Genomic DNA, 27,088 nt, shown 5'->3' on the forward strand with positions numbered 1-27,088 from the left:
ATCAGTTGGCATCTGCTCTCGTAACTGGGTAATCGGAACGGGTCTCTCCAAGGCAGCCGTCGTAATGCAAACCGGAGAAAGCGTCGCTGGACAGATTCAATCCTCTCGACGCCATTGTTGTACCCGGGACTCCAAACTGTAGAGCAGTACTCTAACGTAGAGCGCACGAGGGAGCAGTACAACGATTTCAGGCAATAGACATCAGAAAAGTTTTTGGCTATTCTGAAGATGAACCCTAGGGTCTTGGACGATTTTTCTACAATGTACGAGATATGTTGCCTAAATGTCAACGTCGAATCCAAAATGACTCCCAAGTCCTTGACATGGTGCACACGTTCGAGAGCTGTGCCTAGCATGCTGTATACGAAGATAATCGGCTGCTTCTTTCGTGAGAACGTAATAATAGAGCACTTCGTTGGATTTACAATCATTCGGTTCAATGAGCACCAGTTAGCAAAACGCGTGACCTGCTGTTGCAAGAAGACGCAATCATCAGTTGAGTGAATCCGAAGAAAGATCTTCATGTCATCGGCATACGACAACCGAGGGCCTTCAATCACGAAATTGACGTCGTTGAAATAGAGCAGGAAGATTAATGGACCAAGATGACTTCCTTGTGGTATGCCGGAGGTAGCGTTAAAGCAGTTCGATTTGCAGTCACCTATGGTCACAATCAGCTGACGGTCGGTTAGATATGAGCGGAACCAAGCAAGGAGACTCCCGCCAATGCCGTACCTATCGAGTTTTGCGATCGCAATGGCGTGGTTCAGCTTGTCGAAGGCTGCTGACAAGTCAGTGTAGATAACATCGGTCTGAGCACGTTCGATCATACTCTGAGTGATGTGTGAAGTGAGGCAAAGCAGATTCGTGGAAGTGGAGCGACCAGCAGTGAACCCGTGTTGGTCAGGGCTCAAAACATGCTTGCAATGTGAGAGCAAAGGCTCCATGATGATGAGCTCGAACAGCTTGGAGATGGCAGGCAATGAGGTAATTCCACGATAGTTATCCACGTCACGTTTGCTTCCTTTTTTGTGTACAGGATACATATGAGCGAGTTTCCAGCAGGAAGGGAATACGCCGCTGGAGAGTGACATGCGGTAGAGGCGTTGAAGTGGATCTAGTAAGCAGGAGATGTGTTTTTTTAGGAATGCCGATGGAATGCCGTCCGGTCCAGGATTATTGGATGATTTGAGTTGCGATGCGGCCCTGGAGATCATACCATCGTTGACATGAATGGAACTGAACATTTGGCCATTTGGAGGAACATTTCTAGCGGCGATAGAAACTTCGTCGGCGTTTAAGCTCTCTTCATTGAACACGCTAGCAAATTTCTCGGCAAACAACTGACAAATGTCCCGAGGAGTGGAAGCTGATACTCCATTCAACTGCATTGTTGCGGGAAGTCCGGATTCCTTACGTTGTTGATTGACATACTTCCAGAAAGATTTCGGATGAGATTTGAATTTGAGCTGAATATCACGCTGGTACCTTGAGAAGCATTGGCGACTGGTTCGCTGGTATTCATGGTTGAGCCTCACGTAGTGGTTTCTCAGAGCAAGCGTGCGGTGTTTGGTGAGCTGTCTCAGGGCTGCTCTCTTAATCGTCTTCATCTTTCGTAGTTCGCTAGTCTGCCAGGGAGACCGAGAAGCTTTGCTTTGTATCCTTTTAGGGACGTGCCTGTCTACGACGTATGCCAGGATATTTGAAAAGGTGAGTGCGGCTGTCTCAACATCGCCCGGGTCGAGAACGTGTTCCCAGTCAATACTTGTCAACACCTCAGCAATGCTACGATGATCGGCCCTCCGGAAGTCGTAAGATACGGAGGCAACGGCATCTTCGAAGTCATGGACAAGCGAATTTTCCACGTTGATAATCAAGGGAGGATGATGAGGAACGTCTTTGACCAGCGCACAGGGTGCAACTGCAGTGTAAGGTGCCTGATCTCGAGTGCTCACGAAACATAGATCCAAGGTTCGTCCATTTTCATTCAACACGTGATTGAATTGAGTGAGAAGCCGCTATGCGATGGCCTCCAAGAGATTCCAGCAAGATTGAAGTCGCGTCGAACATCAACCGTGTCTGTTAGGAACACAGTAGTTGGACAAGACCTTCCCGATAATTACCACCATCGCATCTGCTGCTTCTTCCGACAAGTTTGGTTCAACACGGTACCGGAGTACATCCAGCAACATCTTCCCAGAAGCCAGATGGACCGTACACGAAATTTCGCGATGCCAGTCAACACTACCACCTCAAGGAAAAGCCTGCTAAACTACGGAGTAGCTGTTTGGAATCGTCTTCCAATTGATATTAAGATGAAACCTTCTGTTTCTACCTTCAAATCAGCTTTGCGAGTACCTCATCACTGAATCGATATAGAATAATTCTATATCATTTAATTATTAGCACCTTAGCACTGTTAATTGCTATCTATTAGTTATCCCATCAGTATTGTTTTTTCCCCTCAAAGTTTCCTTGACCCGATAAATGTACAAGATGGTTCACGTATGATTAATAAATTCAATTACAATTACAATTACCATTGTAACTTATCTAAAAAGGTTTAGAGATGAACCAGCCAAGGACTGAAAGTCTCTTAAATAAAGACAAATCAATCAAACTTATCTAAGAAAATCGACCACTTACCGGAGGAGGAGCGTTGTTGTCCTTCTGAATTTGCGATAACAATTTCAAGCTCAGCGAACGACCAGTTCCTTCGTACCCATTAATTGTCGAAGCCATGAAAACCAGGTACGGCCCAAGCATCGCTTTCACCAGTGGCAGTGGAATAGCGGCTGCTTCGTCAATGATTAGCAAATCGGCGGCATTTAGTAGGTGCGCATCAGATGGAGAGATGTACTGAATTGTTTGGCGGTTGTTTCGGGTGATGTTGATACGGATAATGGCTTTGTTAAAATCCGGATTGGTAGACCGGATGATGGTGTAATCCGTGTGTTCCTGGTACTCCAAAGCGTCGAATCCTTTCATAATGAACTCAAAGAGTGTAATTAAATTTTCAGGCGATGGTGATGTGACGTACACATTAACATAGCCAAAAGCGATGGCGGCGGATATGGCCAAGCCCATGGCGGCAGATTTACCGCGACCTCTACCTGCAGTCAGGGATGTTGGAGGTTTGAGTTGCTTCTCAGCCAAAGCGTCTATGAACTGTGCCACGGCTTTGGCCTGGTCATGAGTCTTGCAAAGATTTACGAGAGGACCAGCCGGAGGAGCATCCGAGAGACTTTCTTTAAGTTCTTCGAGCATTTCATCGTTGGCACTTTTTCGAATCATGCCGACTTCCACAGGCTTGACCTCCGCAGTTTTGGAAGACAGTGGCAGCACAGTTAGATCGTCGTTGACCAACAAGCAACGGGAGCAATCGGCCAAAGAAAGGATCAGCCTTTCGTTGAAACGGCACGTTACGTCCTGGTGGGCTTCCGTTCTATACCGCTTGTGGACATCCATACTCATCGTGTAAAGTTGTTTCAATGAGTTGATGGTTTTGAGCAGAAGAATGATCAATCCACCTCCTTCGACTGTCTCGATCGTGCGGGCAAGCAGATTCGGGGTCAATGCTTCGAAATCTTGCAGAACACAAACTCCATAGGTCTTTCCGAGAATCGTATGCGTATCTTTGTAGTATCTACCGTGAATAGTAGTCGATACTCGGAACGTGTCGAACAGATCCGACTCGTTGATGTCAATCTTTCCGGCTTGGATCTTCTTCGCACGCTTCTTTCCATGACTGAAATACAAAACAAAAATGCATTAACTAGAAAGAACCTTTCTTAATTTGGCGATCACTTACTTGGAAATAGCTTCGTCCTTATTTTTGTAGCACCAAAGCACGGTTGGCCGTGCTTTGACCGATGCCTTCGTGAGCATGTCATACAGAATCGGCACTTGGTCCCTGCCCTTGTCGCCGACCACAACAAACATCGTACGATGGCCCAGCTTGACCCCGTTCTCGATCATCACACGGATACGGTTGTCTATCTTTTTCTTGACCATTTTCACTGAAACCGCTTGCACTTTACGTGTTCCGTAAACTTTTGAATTAAAATTCGACTGATTTTCACGTGCTTTCCGAGCCGAATCCGCCAGCGAGTGTGAGCGCGATGAGTAGCAGATCAAAACAAAACAACGCGGTCCGGTGTTTGGGAGTTTTTGACAGTAGTGATAGGGTGACCATAAACTAAAGCTGGTGCACTGAACCAAAACACACTTTTGAATTGTGCTCATTCTGCGAATGGAGTGACGTGAGAAAACTCGACTCGAATGAGGTGACTCTCCATTTGATTTACACGGCGAGTCACTTCATTCGAGAGTGGATTCCTCATCTCGATGTACGACTCCGACTTTTCTCACGTCACTCCATGAGCACAAATATTCCGGGTTAACAGGTTGTATATCAACACCCATTACCTTAAAGTTTTAGAGACAATCTGAAGTTTAATAAAAAGACAGGCATCAGAGGAAAGAGTGGGCAACCAATTTGATAAATGACAAGATGCAAATTCAATCGAACATTTTACACTTAGACGCTAGATTGCATCGCAACCTAGCGATTTATGACCAAAAAGTTCAACAATACTTGCAACTTGTCACTCTTTAATTTGAAGAAGAGAGAGTCGATGAAGAGAACTCTCTCATGTTACTTTCGCCCTTATTTAAACTCAATCTAGAAATAATGGCTACTCAAAATAATACCGCCGCGCGGGCTACAATAGTAGTTTACGCAACAAGGTGCAGAATGACGATTTTTACAGCACGAGGCGTACATTTATCCAACGAGGCTTGCCGAGTTGGATAATTACGACGAGTGCTGGAAAAATCGAGTTCTGCACCGAGTTGCGTACAACGTTTTTTGCAATTTCATAAATTACCATTGAGGATGGTTTTTAACAAAACTTTTTCATCAAACTGCGCACTGATGTTCGTAGCCATGTTTAAGAAAATCTGTACATAGCAGGTTATTCTGTGCAGTTGTCACAATTTTTCAAAACTGCGTCCAGAAAGCATCAAGAAGTTGACCAAAATTGAAAACAGTGCTGTAATGGCTCATTACGTAACGCAAATCAGTGCTGTAATGAACCATTACAGCACTGTTAATTTGGTGTGGGAAAATAGGCCTTTTCCTGTCAGATTTGCGTGAGGTAAAACAGCCTATTACGATGAGAAATTGCAAAAAAATGTTTTAGTCACCGTTACCAAGACCGTTACAGTTTCATATTCACACGCTTTCATTTTCGCCATGCCATGGAACCTTTTGGTTCAGTGTACATTTTATGGGGCTGTGTGGGTGAGGAACTTCTGCACGTGCTTTCTTCATTCATGCTTTTTCTTTACTGTGTGAATGATTTGTTTCACACATTCATTCGCAAAACAAACAGTTACGAGCTGGTGACGAGTCCATCGGAGAATAACAGTACAGTGTGTTTTGTTTACGTTCGTAGTGGGGTTAGATTTGCTAGTAAATAGTCGGCTGGCGTAATTTTGTGGTCTGCTATTTCTTCAATATGTGTGGAATTTTCTGTTTTATTTCAAAAACTAATTCGATAGAATTTGGCGAATGTGTGGTAAGCGTTTACTCCATGTAATTCTTAACAAGAATCACTAACAGAATAATCATTTTCAGTTACAACAGTGTCAGCATTTACTGAGCAACAGAGGTCCAGATAATGTTGGAACGGTAACATTCGACAACCGTGTTCTAATGTGCGCCACAGTTCTGTGGCAACAGGGATCAGAGATCACCACCCAGCCAGTGGAATCCGATAGATTCGTTTTACTTTTCAATGGAGATTTGTTTATTGAACGAGGTGAATTATCGGCCAGTGACACGCAGTGGCTGCTGGAGGAGATAGCATCTGCGGTGACCTGTTTGGATGACCTAGCGAATGTATTCAAAGGTTTAAAAGGTCCTTTCAGCTTAATTCTGCTAGATAAATGCCTTCGTAGAGTATACTTTGCAAGAGACAGTCTTGGCAGGAATTCTCTTCTGCTGGGGCAATCAGACGAAGGATTCACAATTGCAAGTGTCACTGGTAAGTGTCTACTCAGTAAACTTTTTTTTTTTTTTCTTTATTATAGAGATTTTTAGCCGGTGGCTAGTTCATCTCTGTACCGATATTTGCATTCATAATTACACAAATAAAATTATTTACGAGCTAAGAAACAGTACATATTATATATGTTGATACAGGTTGGCATCTTTCAAAAAGTGGATGAGGGCTTCGAGGGTTGATGCGTCGTTTCCGAGGGTGTCTCTAATACTGCCGCTGATATTGTATTGGTTTCTAAGCAGTTCGTATTGTGGGCAGACGCATAAAAAATGCTCAACCGACAAGGGGATCCGACAAATTGCACAGGAATTTCGAAATGTTGAGCTGCCCATATTGTGCGAGACCTTGGTGTGACCAGTGCGTAATCTGGATATTACTCTCTTAGTGACTTTAAATCATTCCATGTACCAATGGACTGCTTGATCTTTCTGATAAAGAGCTGATCGTTTCTGTTCCAGTTGAGCTGCCATTTGGTATTGATAGCTTTATCAATCCACTTTTTAACGTCGGGCAATGGGGTTCTATTGGTGTGAAGAGGTCCGGAGTGTCCCGCACCCGCTAGGCGGTCGGCAATGTTGTTACCAGCAATGTTGCAGTGGCCGGGGATCCACATGAAGACCGTGCTGGGAAGTGAGCACTGGATAATAGCTTGAATCCATGCATGTTTGGGGGCTTGCGACTGTATGGCTGCAAGGACACTCGCAGAATCTGACAGTATGAGAAGAGGTTTACTGGATGGTGTGGCAGTTGCGATGAGAATAGCGGCCGCCTTCGCGGAGAAAACCGAACATTGATTTGGCAGTCTTAGACTAATATCGGATTTGCTGTCATGGATACCGATTCCGGTACCAGAACGAGAAAGGGATCCGTCAGTGTATCTGTGCTGATAGTCGCGGTATTTGGTGTTGAGGAGCTCAAGTACAGTCTGGTGAAGCCTGGCTGAGCTTTCTCCCGCTCTGAAATTGTCCTTGATCGAGTTGTCAATTTTGAGGTTTGGGGTTTGCCAACTCCTGTCTCCATACCAGTGCGCGTTAGCCACTAGGGGGAGCTCCAAGTTGGCGGCACTATGGAAGACTCTTTTCCCCTCGTCGAGCAGAAAGAGTCTGCGATTTCTAGTAGGTTTTTCGGCATAAGCGGCGGCTCTATTACTAATCGCTGCAGTAACACGATATTCGAAGGGGGCAACTCCAGCTTCGACGCAGGCTGACCGCAGGCTGACCTGGCATTACGACATTAATTTGAAGCAATCCCCGGGAGAACTCCTGGAGGGATTCCGGAAGAAATACTGGGTAAATTTGCTGGAACTCCCAGGCATATTTTTCTGGAATACCGTCCGGAAGTAAAAAAAAATGTAGACATTCCCAGCATTCCCGGAGCTCCTATAGAAATCCCTTGAAGTCACAGAGGAAATGCCTGAAGGAATCTTGAAAGGAGTTCCTGGAGGAACCTTTTAGGAATCTCAGAAAGGATGCCAGATGGAACTTCTGAAGGAATCCCAAAAACAATCTCAGATGGAACTCCATGAAGAATCACAGAGAGAAATCCTAGAATAATTTTGTGGAGAAAATACGGAAGAAATTCCCGGAGATATTTCAAGAAAAAAAAATGCTGAGGTATAAAAGGAATTCCTGGAGGAATCTCGGAATTGCTAGAGCAATTTCAAAAGGAATTAAGTAACCCCTGAAGTAATCTCAGAAGGTGTGAAATCCCAAAAAAGAAAGCTCTGGAAGAATCTCGGGAATACTTCCTGGAGAAATCCTGGCAAGAGCTCTGGAAAGAATCCCAGGCGGAGCCTCTTTAAGATTCTCAAGAGAAACTCCTGGAAGAACCCCAGAGGGAGCTTCTGAAGGAATCCCTTATAAACCCCCGAAAGAATCTCAAAACAAACTTGCAGAAAAAAACGCGAAGAATTTCTTGAAAGAATCTCGGATGGATTCCTGTTGATTGCCAGAAGGACCTCCAGGCAAGGGCGTAGCCAGAGGGGGGCAGGGGGGGGGGCCGTGCCCCCCCCCCCCTGACCGAGCAACTATATTCCAACTTAACCGAAAAACTTAGATGATCAGAGCTGTTTTTGACTAGTAAAAATAAAATTCTCCTGCATCCTCGTATTTTTTTTAATGTATGCAGGAATTCCTTCGGAAATTCTAGGAATATCTTCGAAAATTCCTGAGGGTATTGCTTCGGAAATACCTGAAGGAATTCCTTTGGAAATTCCTGAAGGAATTCCATCCAAAATTCCTGGAGGAATCCCTTCGCAAATTCCTGGAAGAAATCCTTCGGAAATTCCTTGGGCAGTTCCTTGGGAAAATCTTGGATGAATACCTTCGGAGATTCCAGGAGGAATTCTTTCAGAAATCCATAGAGAAATTCGTGAGGAAATCCTTAGATGAACTCCTTACGAAATTCCTGGACAAAATAATTCCAAACTTATTGGAGGAATACTTTGGGAAATTCCTGGAAGAATTCCTTCGGAAATTGCTGGACGAATGTCATTGAAAATTCCTGGTGGAATTCCTTCGGAAAGTCGTGGAGGAATTTTTTCGGAAATACTTTTTAGATTTTTTTGGAAATTCTTGCAGGAATTCCTTCGGAAATTCCTAGCGGAATTCCTGCAGGAATTCCTTCGGAAATTCCAGGAGGAATTCCTTCGGAAATTCCTGCAATAATTTCTTTGGCAATTACTGGAGGAATTTCTTCGGAAATTGCTGGACGAATTCTTTTGGAAAATCCTGGAGGAATTCCTTCGAAAATTCTGGAGGAATTCCTTCAGAAATTCCTGGAGGATTTTTTTCGGAATTTTTTTTAGATTTTTTTTTGAAATTCCTGGAGGAATACCGTCGAAAATTCCTAGCAGAATTCCTTCGGAAAGTCCTGAAGGAATTCTTTCGGAAATTCCGGGAGGAATTCCTTCAGAAATTCCATTAGGAATTCCTTCAAAAAATTCCTGGATGAATTCTTTCAGAAATTTCGGGAGGAATTCCTTCGGAAATTGCTGGACGAATTCCTTTGGAGATTCCTGGAGAAATTCCATCGGAAATTCACGAAAGAACTTCGTTCGGAAATTACTGGACGAATTCCATCGAAAATTCCTTGGCGAGGTCCTTCGAAAAATCTTGGATGAATACTTTCGGAAATTTCTGGAAGAATTCTTTCAGAAATTCCGGGAGGCTTTCCTTCGGAAATTGCTGGACGAATTCCATTCGAGATTCCTGGAGGAATTCATTCGGAAATTCTAGAAGGAATTTCTTTAGGAATTCTTTCGGAAATTTCGGGAGGCTTTCCTTCGGAAATCGCTGGACGAATTCCATTGGATATTCCTGGAGGAATTCCTTTAAAAATTCCAGAAGGAATTCCTTCCAAAATTCTTGGAGGAATCCCTTCGCTAATTCCTGGAAGAATTCCTTCGGAAATTCCTGAAGAAATTCCTTCGGAAATTTCTGGAGGAATTCCTTCGGAAATTTCTAGAGGAATTCCTTCGGAAATTCCTTGGGGAGTTCCCTCGAAAAATCTTGGATGAATACCTCTGGAAATTTCTTGAGGAATTCTTTCAGAAATCTATAGATAAATTTTTTGGATGAATTACTTAGGACATTCCTGGAAAAAAATCATTCTACACTTTTTAGAGGAATGCTTTTTATGATTCCTGGAGGAATTCTTCCGGAATTTACTGGACGAATTTCTTTGGAAATTACTGGAAGAATTCTTTCGGAAATTCCTGGAGGTATTCTTTCGGAAATTCTTGGAGGTATTCCTTCGGAAATTCCTGGAGAATTTTTTTTCGGAAAGTCTTTTTGGATTTTATTTTTGGAAATTCCAAGAGGAATGCCCTCGAAAATTCATGGAGGAATTCCTTCACAAATTCCGTTAGGAATTCCTTCAAAAATTCCTGGAGGATTTCTTTCGGAAATTCCTGGAGGAATTCCTTCGGAAATTGCTGGAGGAATTCCTTCGGAAATTGCTGGACGAATTCTTTTGGAAATTTATGGAGGAATTCCTTCGGAAATTTCTGGAGGCACGGTGCTTTATTTACCGTTATTATCAAAAAAAAAATATACCATCAAAACCTGAAACGCCATTCTCTTTCTTCATCATTCCTACACTTCTGGACAAATTTTTAAAAAAATCGTTAGACGAAATTTTGAGTTACGCCCTTTTAAAGGGCCTAACCCCTAAAAAATCAGGTTTTCTATAGAAAAACATCATATTTCATAACAGAAGCATGTTTCTGCCATCAAAATTTGAAACGCCATTCTCTTTCTTTATCATTTCTACACCTCTGGACAAATTTTGAAAATAATCATCAGGCGAATTTTTGAGTTACGCCCTTTTAAAGGGCCTAACCCCTAAAAAATGAGGGTTTCTATAGAAAAACATCATATTTCATAACAGAAGCATGCTTCTGCCAACGAAATTTGAAACGCCATTCTCTTTCTTTATCATTTCTACACCTCTGGATGAATTTTTAAAATAATCGTTGGACGAAATTTTGAGTTACGCCCTTTTAAAGGGCCTTACCCCTAAAAAATAGGAGTTTCTATGGAATACCATCATATTTCATAACTGAAGTATGCTTCAAAGTCCAAAATAATGAAAAGTATCATTAATAATGCTACAATTTGATACTATGCGCTAATATTGGCTATTTGTATTGATGTTTGTATACAAATTGGCCATTACGCTAATATAAGGGAAGTATTTTCGAACATGTAGGAAGCAATCATGTTTGTATCAATTGCCATTCATAGCGTGGGACGTAAGTTTTTTGTATTGGTTTTTTAAAGACAAAACAAGCGATGGCATGTGCCTATCTCATTCGTTAGATTTATTGGTGAATGCTGTTTTTAATTAATAAACATACAAAACTAAGGATTGAGATGATCAATTATAATGATAGTTCTATATTTAACTGCTAAACTACGTTACCGAAGAATAAACGTGATTAAATGAAACTAAGTTTTATAATAACTCTACTATAAGTACTTATGACCCTCAAATGGGCGTAACTGGAGAATTTGACCAACATTATTTTTGAAATTCAGTTTATGGGTGTGCATTAACTATATAAATGAAAAAGTAAATGAAGTGTCGTTTATGTTTTTCATTGTATATTGTTCTGGCTATAATAGTAAATGAAGCCAACAACGTCCGTATCCTACAGGTTAAAGAATACTTCCCTTATACTGGCGTTATGGCTATTGTTTACACAATGCATTCAATATTAGTGCATAGTATCAAATTGTAGCATTATTAATGATACTGTTCATTATTTTGGACTTTGAAGCATACTTCTGTTATGAAATATGATGATATTCTATAGAAACTCCAATTTTTTTAGCGGTAAAGCCCTTTAAAAGGGCGTAACTCAAAATTTCGTCCAACGATTATTTTAAAAATTCATCCAGAGGTGTAGAAATGATAAAGAAAGAGAATGGCGTTTCAAATTTTGATGGCAGAAACATGCTTCTGTTATGAAATAAAGGGTGATACGGTCAAAATTTGGTCACACAATTTGTATCATATCTTGAAACTGCGTGCACCAAAACAGCTGATTTTTGGACCAGTAATGGTACATTATATCTAGCTTATACCATAAAATTTTCATCAAAATCGGTTCAGTATTTGCGGAGATATAGTGAATCCAGAAAACTGCAATTTGAAAATTTTGTACAAAGAGGATTAAAAAATAAGAACACATTTTAACTCTTTTATTTATAGAGCCAGAAATACTGAACCAATTTCAATGAAAATTTGTCTGTATGTAAAGTATACATATCAAAATGATGTGTAAAAATTTCATTCAATTTGATCCAGCCGTTACAAAGTTATATTTGTTTAGGTGGTCAAATTTTGTCTAATTTTTTCAAGTCAAGTCAAAATTTGGTCACACAATTTTTTTCATAACTTCAGATTTCGTACACCAAAACAGCTGATTTTTTTATCAGTAATGGTCCATTATATGTAGCTTGTACCATAAAATTTTCATCAAAATCGGTCTAGTATTTGCGGAGATATTGTTGAACCCTGAGATCTGCAATTTTAATTTTTTTTTTCACAAATAAGAACACATTTTTACTGTTTTATTTATAGAGCCAGAAATACTTAACCGATTTCAATGAAAATTTTTCTGTATGTGAAGTATGCATATCAAAATGTTGTGTAAAAATTTCATTAAATTTGATCCAGCCGTTACAAAGTTATATTTGCTTAAGTGGCACCCGGTCAGTTTTTTTCATATTCAAACTGCTACAACTTTGAAAGTATTCATACAAAATGGCTCAAAATTTTACTAAGAACATATTTTCATAATAGTACTATACTGTAAAATTTTGATAAAAATCGGAGCAGTATTGGTAGTTCTATAATCAAAATTGTGCTTTACTGACCTTAAATTTCCGAAAATTTACTATGGAGCGCCTATGTACAAAATTTTAAAAAGGTAGGTCGATGGTTTTATCTATATATCAACCAATACTCAATTGATTTTGATGAAAATTTTATGGTATAAGCTACATATAATGTAGCATTACTGGTACAAAAATCAGCTGTTTTGGTGTACGCAGTCTAAAGTTATGAAAAAAAATGTGTGACCAAATTTTGACCGTATCACCCTTTATGATGTTTTTCTATAGAAAACCTGATTTTTTAGGGGTTAGCCCTTTAAAAGGGCGTAACTCAAAATTTAACGATTTTTTTTAAAATTTGTCCAGAGGTGTAGGAATGATGAAGAAAGAGAATGGCGTTTCAGGTTTTGATGGTATATTTTTTTGATAATAACGGTAAATGAAGCACCGTGGGAGGGATTCCTTCAGAAATTCCTGGAAGATTTTTTTTCGGAAATTCCTGGAGGAATACCGTCGGAAATTCCTAGTAGAATTCCTTCGGAAAATCCTGAAGGAATTCTTTCGGAAATTCCGGGAGGAATTCCTTCGGAAATTCCATAAGGAATTCCTTCAAAAGAATCCTCGATGAATTCTTTCAGAAATTTCGGGAGGAATTCCTTCGGAAATTGCTGGACGAATTCCTTTGGAGATTCCTGGAGGAATTTCTTCCAAAATTCTTGGAGGAATCCGTTCGCAAAATCCTGGAAGAATTCCTTCAGATATTTCAGGAGAAATTCCATCGGAAATTCCTGAAGGACTTCGTGCGGAAATTACTGGACGAATTCCATCGAAAATTCCTTGGCGAGGTCCTTCGAAAAATCTTGGATGAATACTTTCGGAAATTTCTGGAGGAATTCTTTCAGAAATTCCGGGAGGCTTTCCTTCGGAAATTGCTGGACGAATTCCATTGATGATTCCTGGAGGAATTCCTTAAAAAAATACAGAAGGAATTCCTTCCAAAATTCTTGGAGGAATCCCTTCGCAAATTCCTGGAAGAATTCCTTCGGAAATTCCTGAAAGAATTCCTTCGGAAATTTCTCGAAAAAATCTTGGATGAATACCTCCGGAAATTTCTGGAGGAATTCTTTCAGAAATCTATAGAGAAATTCCTTGGATGAATTCCTTAGGACATTCCTGGAAAAAATCATTCTAAACTTTTTAGAGGAATGCTTTTTATGATTTCTGGAGGAATTCCTTCGGAAATTACTGGACGAATTCCTTTGGAAATTCTAGGAGGAATTCCTTTGGAAATTGCTGGAATAATTTCTTCGGAAATTACTGGAAGAATTCCTTCGGAAATTCCTAGAGGTATTCTTTCGGAAATTCCTGGAGGAATTCCTTCGGAAATTCCTGGAGGTATTCCTTCGGAAATTCCTGGAGAAATTTTTTCGGAAAGTCTTTTTGGATTTTATTTTTGGAAATTCCAAGAGGAATGCCCTCGAAAATTCATGGAGGAATTCCTTTACAAATTCCGTTAGGGATTCCTTCAAAAATTCCTGGAGGTTTTCTTTCGGAAATTCCGGGAGGAATTCCTTCGGAAATTGCTGGACAAATTCGTTTGAAGATTCATGGAGGAATTCCTTTGGAAACTCCTGCAGGAATTCTTTCGGAAATTCTTAGGGAAATTTCTTCGGAAATTCCTGGAGAAATCCCTCCGGAATCTCTTGGATGCATTCCTTCTGAAATTCGTGGAGCAATTATTTCGGAAATTCCTGGAGCAATTAATTCGGAAATTCCTGGAGGAAGTCCTTCTGAAATTCCTGGAAAAACTCTTTTGGAAATTCCTGAAGGATTTTTTTTTTTTTGAAATTCCAGGAAGAATTCCTTCAGAAATTCCAGGAGAAATTTTTTCGGAAATTCCAAAGGAATTTCTCCATGAATTTCCGATGTAATTCCACCAGGAATTTTGCGAAGGAATTCCATCAGGATTTCCCGAATGAATTCCTTCATGTATTTCCGAGAGAATTCCTCCAGGAATTTCCGTGGCAATTTCTCCAGGAATTTCTGAGGGAAATACTCCAGGAACTTCCGGAAAAATTCCGGAAATTTCGGAAAATTCCTCCATTATGCAGTACTCTAGGAATTTCTGGAGGAATTCCTCCAGGAATTTCCGAAGGAATTCTTCCAGGAATTTTCAAGGGAATTCCTCTTGGAATTTTCAAAGGATTTCTTCCTGGAATTTCCGAAGGAATTCGTTCATGAATGTCCGAAGAAATCCTTCCATGAATTTTCGAAGGAATTCCTCCATGAATTGCCGAACAAATTCCTCCATGAATTTTGCCAAGGAATTTCTAAAGGATTTTCCTAAGGAATGCCTCCATGAATTTCCGAAGGAATTTCTCCAGAAATTTTCCGACGGAATCCCTCCACGAATTTCCGAAGAAATTCCTCGAGGAATTTCCGGAGGAATTCCTCCAGGAAATACCGAAAGAATTCCTCCAGGAATTTTGCGAAGGAAATCCTAAAGCATTTTCCGAAGGAGTTCCTTCATGAATTTCCAAAGGAATTGTTCCAGAAATTTTCCGAAAGAACTCATTCACGAATTTCTGAAGAAATTCCTCCATGAATTTTCAAAGGAATTCCTCCATGAATTTCCTGAGAAATTCCTTCATGAATTTCCGGATGAATTTCTTCAGAAATTTCCGGAGGAAATCCTCCAGGAATTTTCGAAGGAGATCCTCCAGGAATTTTGCGAAGGAATCGCTCAAGGATTTTCTGAAGGAATTCTTCCACGAATTTCCGAAGGAATTCCTCCAGAAATTTCAGGAAGGAATTTCTCCAGGTATTTCCGAAGGAATCACTCCAGGAATTTCCGAAGAAATTCATCCAGGAATTCCCGAATGAAATCCTCCACGAATTCTCGAAGGTATTCCTCCAAGAATTTCCGAGGGAATTCTTCCTGGATTTTCCCGAAGAATTCCTCCATGAGTTTCCGGAGGAGTTTGTCCAGGAATTTCCGTAGGAATTCCACCAGGAATTTTCAAAGGAATTTCTCCAAGAATTTTCAAAGGATTTTCTCCTGAATTTCCGAAGGAATTCCTCTACGAATTTCCAAAGAAATCCCTCCCGGAATTTCCAAAGAAATTTCTTATGGATTTGCCTTGAAATACCTCCAAAAATTTCCGAATGAATTCCTCCAAAAATTTTTGACGGTTGTCCTCAAAAAAATTTCCTTAGGATTTTCTCACATAATCCCCTAACGTGTTTCTTAAGGAATGTTTGAAGAAGTTTCTCAAGTTTTCGTAGGAGTTCCGCAATACATTTTTGAAGGAATTTCTTGAGGAATTTCCAAAGAAACTTCTCAAGGATCTTTCGCTGGAATTCCTTGAGGAATTTCGTAAAGATCTATAAAAAAACCGAAAAAAAACCCTAACGAACTTATCAAACAATTTCTCACGAAATTTCCGAAGGTATTCCATAAGACATTTCAGACATATGTCAAAAAAATTTCCAAACGATAAAGGAGTTCGTTTTCGAATTTTTCTTATCAAGGCATTTTTAAAGGAATTCTTCAAAGAATTTCCGAATCAGTTCCTCTAGGACATAAAAAATCACAAAAAGCATTTCTTCAGGAATTTTCGAAATATTTTTTCAAGGAAGTTTCGAAAGATTTTTAAAGAAATTCCTTATGGAATTTCAGAAGGGATATCTCATGAGACTTTTAGTGGATTTTTTTCAATATTTTAGAAAGAATTGCTTCAAGAATTTGGGAAGGAATTCTCACAGAAATTTCCGGATAAATTCCTCCAAGAATTTTTGAAGGTATTCCTCCAGGAATTTTCGGAAGAATTCCTCACGAAAACTCCGAAGGAGTTCCTCAAGGAATATTCTAAATATATTTCAAAGAAATTCCTCAAGGAATTCCCGAAGAATCTTCTTAAGGAAATCGTAGAAGATTTCATTATCGTAGAAGAACTCTCGAAGGAATGTCTTATGGAATTTCTCAAAAAGCTTTAGAAATGAAGGAATTCCTCAAGAAATTTCTGAAGAATTTGTCAAGGAATTTCCAGTGGAATTCCTCACAGATTTTAGAAATAAATTCCTGAAATTATTTTTTAATTGATTCTTTTAAAAATTTCCGAATGCATTCCTCTAGCAACTTCCAAAGATATTCCTCCAAGAATTTCCAAAGGAATTCCTTTAGAAATTTTCAAAGATTTTTGTCCGGTAATTCCTTTAAATTAAAGTAATTCATTAAAGGATTTTTCGAAGAAATTTCTCCAAAAATTTCTTAGGGTATTCCTCAAGGAAAGGAATCTTAGTTTGATTGGAATTTTTGAAAGAATTCCCGGAGAAATTCTTAAAGTATTTTCTGGAGCTTCTCAAACGGATTTCTGGTGGAATTAAGAATGATATTTGTAAATAATTACTGGGGAAATTCTACATGGTGAAATTCGTAATAAAACTTCTGGAGGAATTATTGAAGAAATTTCTGAAGGTATTCCCAACGGAATTACTGCAAGTTTTCCGAAGGTTATTTCTGCTGGAATATCTACATTAAAATAACCTGGAAAAATATTAAAGAAATTTCTAGAGAAACTGCTTGATAAATTCAAATTCATTATGGCATTTGTTAAGAAATTCCTGAAGCAATATCTTGAGGAATTCCTCAGGATTATAATCATATATGATTCTTCCATTGAACCATTCCTGTTAATCACCCATATTTCATACTTCACTTTTATTTTTTTTAAATGATGAAGTATTTGAACTCCTTGTTACTGCAAAGTGGTTTTCAGTGTAAGGGTGCTCGCCCCTCCCTGGCCGAAAAGCTGGCTACGCCCTTGCCTCCTGGTGGGGTGCCACCGTGCCGTCAAGTGATTCAATCCCATAATATATTTGAAAATCAATATTTAAAATCGTTGGCCAAATTACCCCGAGGGGGGCTGAACGAAAAAACACCACTTCTTCTGTTTAAATACCTTAGATAGCTTACAAATTAGTTTGTTCTCCATATACCGTCGTTGGGGGTGAGAATGGGTCAAAAAATGCATACTTCCACATTCATTGTTCAATAACTTTTGCTTATTTGCATGAAACAGTTCTTTGATCACTGGAATGTGATCTTAGGTAATGCATGCACAAATGATAAAAAAAGGAGTTCGTCAATTTTTCTTAAGGACAGACCTGTTAGAATCCCAAAATGGCCGACTTTGGCACCTACTCACGATTTCGAGAGCACAAAACAAAACGTAAACAAAACCAGCGCATCTGATCTTCTTATTTTAAGCTAATTACAAGTGAGCAAGAACATAATAATAAAATACACTGTTGTTTGAGGCTTGTTTCTTAAGATTTGTGCGTCTGAAGTTCTGATGCACTGTTGAAGCGGGATTTCAAGACGTTTGTCCTTAAAACTAAAAGTGTATGAAAATTCACCCATTCTCACCCCTTTCGAAAGGGTGACATGGGTCAAGGGAACCGGACTTGTTGTTTCATTGACAACAAAGGAAGTTAATAAAGTTATGGTCAAAGTTGATACTACATATCAATGATATATTATTTGCTGGATATGAGTTTGAGATTCTAAAAAATATCAATCCACCTAAAAGTGTGATGTTTCATTGAGCCTAAAAAATAGCAGTTTAACCCTAAAAGGGATACCTTCATGGCCTCAGTTTCGCCACCTCGCTGAGTGTGTTCCATCAAAGACGAGCTCTGAAAGCGCCCGGGGTCCAAATGGACCCCAGGTATCCCTTTTAGGGTTAAAAAGACCTTATAATTAAGCTTTTTTCTATAATCAATCAAAAATTATTTAATTGCTTTAGGAACCTATTTTTTCGACAGGAACTGCTGCAACTGCGCAGAATGACACCATACACTTTTTGATTCGATATCCGTAATATTTGATGAGATGTTTCAGATAATGTTTTGACCCAATCTCGCCCCTCTGACCCATTGTCACTCCCAACGACGGTACTTCAGGTTGATACTATACGATTCAATATAGCGAGGCATATTAAGTTTGGAATAAATTCTTCGTAGAAAATAAGGTGCTCATATTACACCGACGGTTCAAAATCCACGCAAAAACCACAACTTTTTCAAAAATGATTTTTTGGCATAAAATATTTATGGTATTTATGGTCAAACGATGTGCGAGAGATTCAACGTTGTTTTCTGCATCCTCAATCGTGTTTGCTTAGCGTGGCCAAATTACTCCCATTTACCCTATTAACGAAAAAGATAATCCACGAAGAGAAATCGTTAGGCCCTTAGGTATCAGAACATCGACTCGGAGATGAACCAGCCATCGGCTGAAAGTCTCGATAATAAAGATAATAATAATAATAAGAACATCGACTCAGGCGACACGTTCTCCTACTGTTGGGAGATTTGTGCCTCACCAAACTACAGCCATAATCCTCATTTATCTGAACGGAAAAAGGAAAAGGGTGGATTTAGGCCCTCAGGATAGTCATTGTTGAATTAATCTGATAAGTCATTTCTTAGCATTTTTAAAATGAATTTTATCCAGAAAATATATTTTTATGCCTCGTTGTGGAAGCGAAAGATTTACAAGTTGAAATTAAGACTAGAATAATACCTCTTCAATAGGAAACACTCAAATGGATGTTGTAGAAATTCCACCATCTGGCATCTATTACATAGACCTGAACAGCGATGTAAATACAATTAATATGCTACCTTGGAAACGATCTGAAAATGATGATATCAGCCCGCTGAATGTTAACCAAAAGTTCCTAGAGCTTCCGTGGATGGTGAAAGATGAACGAGAGGTATGATAAAGTTCGCGACGTGTGTTATCTACAGTTTATCTAACGGTATTACAACCATTTCAGATTTATTTCAATTACCATCAAATATTGCATCATACTTCATCAGAAGGCGAACTATTTGATTATCTGCTAAGCAATACAATCGTTGCTGGACTTTGTGATCGACTGTTAAAAATTCTAGGAGAATCGGTTGAAGAAAGAGTTCTTAATACACCGAGCCACTGCAAGCAATGCATGGCATCGAAAACTTCTTGCAAGCATTCCCGAGTTGGCGTGCTGTTTTCTGGTGGTATCGACTGTACTATTCTAGCACTGTTGGCGGATCGGTTTGTGTCCTCGGATGTTCCTATATGTCTGTTAAATGTGGCGTTCGAGAAAATCATTCGTCCGGGTAATCCCAACTTCAAGAAAGCGGACAGTACTAGTAGTACTGAAATCGATTGGGATGTTCCCGACCGAATTACAGGGCGCAGCACTTGGAAAGAACTTCAGCAACTGAGGCCTGCTCGGTAAGTTTCTGATACTATAGTGAGGTCAAGTATTCCATTCAAAGCGGTTTTCACGATGTGTCTCCCAACATTTTCCAGAGAATGGCATTTCGTTGAAATAAATGTAACCCGTAAGGAGCTCCAAAACTACAAAGATCGGATATCGAACCTGGTTTTTCCCCTCAAATCCGTACTGGATGAATCACTGGGAGCTGCACTGTGGTTTGCATCACGTGGTGAGGGTTTGGTGAACAATAGCTATTATAAGAGCACATGCAGGGTAGGTTGCAAGGCCAAATACATATCAGACTAATAGAAAGTTAAATTAAAATTAATAATCCTCAGGTAATGCTACTAGGTTCTGGTGCGGATGAACTATTCGGCGGATATTCAAGACATCGAGTAGCATTCAACCGTAGCTTTGCTTCAAAAGACAGCCAACCCACTGAGGAGGAAATTCAAACAGGTTTCAGTAATTTAATGACTGAATTGGACTTGGATTGGAATCGACTACCCAGCAGAAATCTCGCTAGGGACGACAGAATTATAGGAGACCATGGCGTTACACCAAGGACACCTTACCTGCAGGAGGATTTTATCTCTCTGGTACAAAGTTTGGAAGCAGAACAGAGATGCTATCATCCATTGGGCGAAGGCATTGGTGATAAATTGACTCTGAGACTGTGTGGTTATCGGCTAGGCCTTCGCACGTCAGCCACACTTCGGAAGCGAGCGTTGCAGTTTGGCTCCAGAATAGCAGACCGGAAGCAAAACGCCAATGATAAGTCCAGTTTTCTTGGCACATGATGAATTGTGGCTAACAAAGCGTTGTTATATTAGTACCGAAAATAAATCCCCTCACTTTTCTGCATGTGAAATTTTTTAGCCTTCAATATGAGAAAGCATTTCAAGAACAAGTTAGTATTTAAGTTTCTACATTTTTCAACTAAGTCTTCACCGCAACATTATTTGATTCCAAGTATAGCGCATTTAGTTCACCACTGGACTATCGCACTAGTTTTCACGAGTGCGAAAACGCTAATAAAAGTGCGCGATTGCATCAAATCAACTCGGTGTCTTCAGAGCACTTGTTCACCATAGATTGAAGAAATAGTGCGCCGAAGACATCAACCTGATTTGATGCAAACGCGCACTTTTATTTACGTTTTCGCACTTATGAAGTCGCAGTTCGCAGTCCAGTGGTGAACTAAATGCGGTATATAACGCTCAAGTATAATTTCCCACTTTTCCTCAAGTAACTTTGACAGCTAATCCAGTATGAGGTGAAATGTCACGTTTCAGTTATGGAGAAATAATGAAATGGGATATTTTTTCCACGTGGGAATGCGACAGCTCCCTTTGATTAGCACATCAAGCGTAACGAAAGCGTCATGCATTATCCTTCCATCTCCGAACTGAGGCTCAAATAATTTTCATAAATGAATGATTACTTGATCATTACTTTATGCTATCCTCTTGCATAGTATGTACTTACTAAGTGGGAAGTAGCCATTATGCATGAACAACCCAACAAATATTTGTTCTGTACAAGAGTGGAGTAAACTACTCTTAAACTTTAGTTTAAGAAACTGTTTTTCAGCTAGTTCTGTTACTTGGGAATGTTGGTCGGTGACAGAAGTTTGTCACTATCGGTTATGAGTTATTCAGAGGCGAACGCAATTTAATAATTTAACTCTTCAGTAGTTGCGCTGTTGTATTTTGTACAACGTCGATACAACAACCATAAGGTGCCGGCCAGAGTGGACGCGTCACGCGGCGCGACGCGGAAATTTGCACACAGAGGAATAACAATCAATAATACGGAGCTGGCAAATCGTATAGGAAAACCGCGTCGTGTCGCGTGACGCGTCCACTCTGGCCGTACCCTAATAGGCCTTGATGGCGCCGCAGTGCTGCCGCCTGGCGGGAGTCGTATGGCAAACGTGAGAAAAAACGAGATAAAACGCGTTTGTTTCAGGTAGCTGTTCGGCGTTATCAATTCTAGACTGGTGCGGAAAGTCGGCAAAGGCCAGACGCTAGCTACGCCATTGGACCATTTGGGTGAGTTCATTTTTCCTTATCCATTGAAAACGAGGGCATAAAAGCAGTATTGTTTGATTGTGAATACCTATTGTTTCAACATACCTATTGTTTCATCATGGCCACTTTAGGTATGCCTACTATTATAGAGCCTTACCGTAGGGGAATTTCATTTGCCGAGTGGATGAAGCGACTTGACTTCTTTTTTGATGCTAACGGCACAGAGAAACAGACGTAACTCTTAGAACAAATTTAATTGAAAATCATCGTCATCAAAACATAACCGCCCAATACTAAACGTACTGTGCTTGGCCGGGCCATCACTAGGTGGCGGTAGTGAACAAACGTCAAACAGGAGCAAAAACGACGCCAGCGCAGCGAGTAGTCAATTGACCTACTACCGAAAATTTGAATCAATCGTTAAAAAGGTGGAGTGTGACGTCTGTTTCTCTGTGCTAACGGCATTCAAGAAAATGAATGTAAACCTGTTGGAAATAAAAACACGATTGGACAAAACCGAATCCGACTTAATTCAGCGTTTTCAATTTAATAATCGCAAACAGCAGCCAGACGAGTCCTTAGAAGACTTCGTTTTATCGGTTAAATTACAGGCTGAATTTTGTTCATTCGGTGACTTTAAGGAACTGGCGATCAGATTTCGATTAGTAGCCGGGGTAAGGGAAGTTGCATTGCAGCAGAGCAGAAAACCTTACATTAAAAGTGACTGAAAAAAAATATCACCACTTGGGAAATGGCAGGGGCAAATGCCAGAACACTGGGTGTTCCCATTGTTGGGCAAGCCATGAACTGACTCCGACAGTGAAGACGAGAACGACGATAATGACACAGGTCAATTATCTAGTATGTTAGTGTCGTCTATAAATAAATTAAGTGAACCTTGCCTGATAGATTTTACCATTGATCATAAAACAATTACCATGGAGGTTGATTGCGGTTCGGCCGTTTCCGTAATGAGCAAAAGTCAGTACCTTGCTACTTTTGGGAAACCATTGCAAAAATCCACTAAACAGTTAATAGTTGTGAATAGGTCTAAATTAAAAATCGAAGGGACGGTTTCTGTGGTTGTTAGGTATAATGATGCGGAGGCAAAACTAAAATTGTTGATTTTAGATTGCTCAAACGAATTCTTTCCTCTTTTTGGTCGGCCATGGTTGGATATTTTTTCCCAAATTGGAGGCAATATTTTTCTAATGCTTCTGTAATTAACAATATGAAGGTGCATAAAAATGCAAACATAATTGAAGAAATTAGACAAAAACTCAGTGCGGTTTTTAAGAAAAACCTTTCTTTTCCCATTAAGGGTTTTGAGGCTGAGTTACACACTTAAATTCAGAGATTTCGGTAAACCATTACCGAGTCTCGGTGAACTTTGCCGAAATCTCGGTAAAAAATGGATTACCGAGATCTCGGCAAAGTTTTAACGACATCTCGGTAAAACTTTTACCGAGATTCAGTAAATTATTGCCGGATTTTCGGCTGTTGGATTCTCGGCAATCCGTTTGCTGAGGTCGGCGATTTAATTTAAGTGTGTAGTCTTGAAAGATGACACTCCAGTTTTCAAAAAGGCATACGATGTACCTTATAGGTTGAGGGATAAAGTTGTCAGTTATTTAGATAAATTGCAGAAAGAAAATGTAATAACACCGGTTGAAACGAGCGAATGAGCTTCGCCAGTAGTGGTGGTAGGTGGTGGTGATTAAAAAGAACAATGACATAAGGCTCGTCATTGATTGTAAAGTATACTTTATAGATAAGTATCAATTAATAAACTAATTATCCCTCACACTTATCCTCTTCCGACAGCACAAGATGTTTTTGCTGGTTTGGTTGGATGTAAATGTTTTTGCTGCTGGATTTGGAAGGAGCTTATACTCAATTGTCCTTGTCGAAGAAGTCAGAAAAATTTATGGTGATTAACACCCCTAAAGGCCTTTATAGGTATCATAGTAGAAAAAATAGCCATTCTCATACATCTACTGGTATAGACTGCCCCAAGGAGCCTCTTCTAGTGCGTCAATATTTTAGCAAGGAATGGAGCAAGTTTTGAGAGGAATTGAGTACATTTTTGTGTATCTTGATGATGTTTTAATGGCAGGTAAAGAATGGTGATAGTTCCCAAGCCTAAACAATTATTCAAATGGATACCCACTCCTAGACCGTCCAGCCGAATACATAAAGATTTTTTTTCTTCTTGTGGTCGATAGTTACTCTAAATGGTTAGATAATTGGGATGAAAAAGGGAACTGAGTGTAATCAAGTTTTAACGAAATTAGTTAGCCAAAGTCTACGCTGAATACAAATTTCGATAATTTTGTATGAACAAGAGTCTACAAGGGGGGAGGTCTGAGATGGCCAAAAATGAGTCTACGTAGTTTATGAACAGCGCCTTACATCAAACGATTCAATAGGTAGTTGTTCATGTTCGTCAAAAAGACAAGGTTATGGATGTGATATGCAAGAACAGTCCGGTTATATATTTTGAGACGTTTTTTTTGTAAAAAATCAGAAGAATAGAATACGATACATACTATGAAAATTTAAAATGAAAATCTTACCTTCAAGTTTACGGTTGTTCTAACATTTGAATCTGGAAAGTTCAAAATAAACAAAGCAATAATTAACAACGGTGAATGATGTCAAACGGTCTTCTCTTGTCTTACCTCCATCTCCTTTTCAACAATCTGGCTCAACAGGCTGTCCAAATTGTCCTGCAAACGTTGGCGCAGTGTTTGATTTTCGATGGTTCTAATTTCCTGTTCTTTTTGAATCCGTTGCGACTTCAAGTCGCTAAGCTGACGTCTCAATTCGTACATCCGACTGCTCAGCGAATCCTTCGATGATGCTACAAAATCAGTCGATTCATTGTCAGAATCCAAACGAGAGTTGTCTTCATATTTAGAACCGAGTTCGTTCTTCCGAGAGCGTGATCCCCCACTGGAACCGATGTTGCTGAACATTCCCTTGCTAAACTCGGTGACGGCGTTTCTGTCCGATGATTGCGTTCCCATGTACGAGCTGGAATCGGACAAACGACTGTCGTCTGCCTCCGCTGAAAGGCGACTGCTTTCATCGATGTCGATGCTCTTGTTGATAGGATTCTCATCTTCGTCCGAATCGGATACCTCTTCTCCGAAAATGTCGTGCTCCCCGACGTCCTTATTGGCATGGCTTTTCTTGTTACCCTTGGTGGGACTTTTGTTCGGACCGTTTCCATCATGCTTCGAATCAGAAATGGTTTTATTCGGATCTTCATCTTCTGTAATCAGTTCCCATTTCACGTTCACTGCTTCATTATCAACGCGAAGCAAACGCTTCACCTCCTTTTCAATCTCCGGAGCTTCGACGTACTTTTTCTTCAATGTTTTGCGGAAACGACGCTTCCGAACATTTTTACAAGGTGGTGTTATGCCGTGAGGCCACAGAAACTTCTTGTCCACCTTGTTGGGATCCTTCTTTTTGTTTTTGTTGGGGGACTCTTCTTCTGCTGAAGGCTGATCCGGTTCCTCCTTACAGATCATCTGTTAGGGGTGTAAAGTCGTATTATTCTTCATCGTTTTCGAACTAAATTCTACTCACCAGTTGACATAAATCCGCAGTTTTGTAAAAGTTCTTGTTGTCAATTGTCTTTAAGCTTTCCACGACGGTTGGCAAGTCTACCACCTTTGCGTGCAGCAGCCAATGATCGAAGCGGACTTCCCCATAGCGGAGATCATTATCCAGCCTGATAGCGAGTCTATCCTTTAGGTTGTTCGCTCCACTTTGGATGGCCTCACGCAATAGTCTTGCCGGTTCCTATGAAACATACAAATATTATGAATATTATAATAATTCAATAACAAATTTTGAAAACGACGTATAATCAATGCTACACCATTGATTATACGTCGTTTTCAAAATTTGTTACTGAATTATTAAAATGAGCTTGTTTACTTACCACAGGCATACGCATAATTATTTGAGTTTCTAGTTCAACTTCATCCCTTTTGGGTTCCGGTTTTACAGGCTTTTCCGGCATCGTTACAAACAATGGATTCACCTCGAGGATTGCAATAAACTCTTATTTTAGTGTTAATATTCAAGATTATTACGCGGAGAACAAGCAAAGCGTCCACTAGCTGCAAAATTTTCGAGAACCTGATGACGTTACGAAGCTACCAAAACAAACACGATGACAGTTGCCTCCTATAGACACTATAGATTCCATAGACTCGCGGAGACGAAGACAACTGTAGCCAAACGAACTGTCAGTTCGTGTAGCCAAACGAGCATGACGTCACGATTTCAATAGCGACAATGGATTGCGTGACGTCATATTCGCTCGGTACACTCTAAATTGACGGTAAAACACACTAAAATTATATTGCTCAACCATGTCTCCGCGAGTCTATGGAATCTATAGTGTCTATATTGCCTCCCTGTGAAAATAATGTGGAGATTGAAGTGGATTGTGTCTTGGGTGAAAATAACTGCTCATACACTAGACGAAAATCCTATCCCAATATGGACTGCCCTAATAAACGAACACCATACACGGACCGTACTGTAGACGGTTCAACAATACCATATACTGTTCAAATTGTATCCCGAATGGGTGTTTAAGCACATCTTATGGTTATCGTTTATGCGGGTGATCCAGTCCAAAAAATCAGAATCGTAGTCAGGGATGGCAAAATAGTTATTAAATAGTAATAATAAAATTTTATGTATTGCCCGTTGCAGATTTATAGATTCGGGGGCAAAAAATAATTAGGCTTATTTTCAGCGTAGGGGCATTATAAATGTTTGTTTACAATGCAAAAGTCTCACCAACGGTGTACTCAACAACGCAGCGTAAAATATTTACCAGGATGCGGTCTGTTTTTATATCTGTGGCCCCACGCAAGAAAAATTCACGCAACAAATTATCTCGCAGTAGTCTAAACAGGTGGAATCTCCGCAATAGAGAGTTGTAAAATGATGATTTTTACAGCACGAGTTGTATTATCCGTTGCAAGAAAATAGAGAGCGAAAATGGTGCAAAATCGCTAATAGACCTCCGCTCGTACGTTTAATCGTTCTGGTGTCTTTTACAATAAGTGCGCGAATGGGCCAAAGAATACTGCGCCGAAAACACCAACACGATTTACCGTACTGGCGGAGGTACACGAGCACTTGCGCTCAAAAATTTTCGCGCAACGCATAATACACTTATCCAACGAGGCTTGCCGATGGTCGAGCTTTGCAACGAGTTGCATACAATTTTTTTGCAATGAAAAGAAAAACTTTCATATGATCGTTTTCATCAATATCATCGTGCTTCGCGGTGGTTGAATGCGACCGGCCACGTGCTCTATCGTGCAAAACAAAAAATT

At 39.9% G+C, this 27,088-nt stretch overlaps 3 protein-coding genes across 3 annotated transcripts; 1 reads left to right on the forward strand and 2 right to left on the reverse strand.

Annotated features, from left to right (window-relative positions):
* Positions 1–2,609: 2,609 nt before the first annotated feature.
* LOC134291522 (RNA cytidine acetyltransferase-like) lies at positions 2,610–4,147 on the reverse strand. Its single transcript, XM_062859393.1, has 2 exons — positions 3,812–4,147; positions 2,610–3,748 (listed from the first exon to the last, which is right to left on the reverse strand). The coding sequence occupies exons 1-2, from the start codon at positions 4,012–4,014 to the stop codon at positions 2,626–2,628; spliced, it is 1,326 nt and encodes a 441-aa protein (XP_062715377.1). The 5' UTR covers positions 4,015–4,147; the 3' UTR covers positions 2,610–2,625.
* A 1,210-nt stretch (positions 4,148–5,357) lies between these two features.
* Positions 5,358–20,547, forward strand: LOC115254161 (asparagine synthetase domain-containing protein CG17486). Its single transcript, XM_029872241.2, has 6 exons — positions 5,358–5,582; positions 5,642–6,050; positions 19,007–19,188; positions 19,252–19,697; positions 19,776–19,956; positions 20,022–20,547. Exons 1-6 carry the CDS (start codon positions 5,523–5,525, stop codon positions 20,481–20,483), a joined length of 1,740 nt encoding a protein of 579 aa, XP_029728101.2. The 5' UTR covers positions 5,358–5,522; the 3' UTR covers positions 20,484–20,547.
* Positions 20,548–24,211: 3,664 nt separating this feature from the next.
* LOC109399376 (transcription initiation factor TFIID subunit 7) lies at positions 24,212–25,877 on the reverse strand. The gene is made up of 4 exons (XM_019671815.3): positions 25,672–25,877; positions 25,314–25,529; positions 24,398–25,255; positions 24,212–24,324 (listed from the first exon to the last, which is right to left on the reverse strand). The coding sequence occupies exons 1-4, from the start codon at positions 25,750–25,752 to the stop codon at positions 24,301–24,303; spliced, it is 1,179 nt and encodes a 392-aa protein (XP_019527360.3). The 5' UTR covers positions 25,753–25,877; the 3' UTR covers positions 24,212–24,300.
* Positions 25,878–27,088: the final 1,211 nt, after the last annotated feature.

This window comes from Aedes albopictus, chromosome 3 (genome assembly GCF_035046485.1).
Source record: "Aedes albopictus strain Foshan chromosome 3, AalbF5, whole genome shotgun sequence".
Lineage (NCBI taxonomy): Eukaryota > Metazoa > Arthropoda > Insecta > Diptera > Culicidae > Aedes > Aedes albopictus.

Excerpts from the sequence above, each read along its gene's own strand:
- LOC134291522 (XM_062859393.1), bottom strand. The coding sequence starts at position 4,014 with ATGGTCAAGAAAAAGATAGACAACCGTATCCGTGTGATGATCGAGAAC. Across the intron at positions 3,749-3,811 it reads AAGGACGAAGCTATTTCCAA|TCATGGAAAGAAGCGTGCGA; the intron begins GTAAGTGATCGC and ends TTTGTATTTCAG.
- LOC115254161 (XM_029872241.2), top strand. The coding sequence starts at position 5,523 with ATGTGTGGAATTTTCTGTTTTATTTCAAAAACTAATTCGATAGAATTT. Across the intron at positions 6,051-19,006 it reads CACAATTGCAAGTGTCACTG|GAAACACTCAAATGGATGTT; the intron begins GTAAGTGTCTAC and ends CCTCTTCAATAG. Across the intron at positions 19,189-19,251 it reads TGGTGAAAGATGAACGAGAG|ATTTATTTCAATTACCATCA; the intron begins GTATGATAAAGT and ends CAACCATTTCAG.
- LOC109399376 (XM_019671815.3), bottom strand. The coding sequence starts at position 25,752 with ATGCCGGAAAAGCCTGTAAAACCGGAACCCAAAAGGGATGAAGTTGAA. Across the intron at positions 25,256-25,313 it reads CTGCGGATTTATGTCAACTG|ATGATCTGTAAGGAGGAACC; the intron begins GTGAGTAGAATT and ends CACCCCTAACAG. Across the intron at positions 24,325-24,397 it reads TTGTTGAAAAGGAGATGGAG|ATTCAAATGTTAGAACAACC; the intron begins GTAAGACAAGAG and ends TGAACTTTCCAG.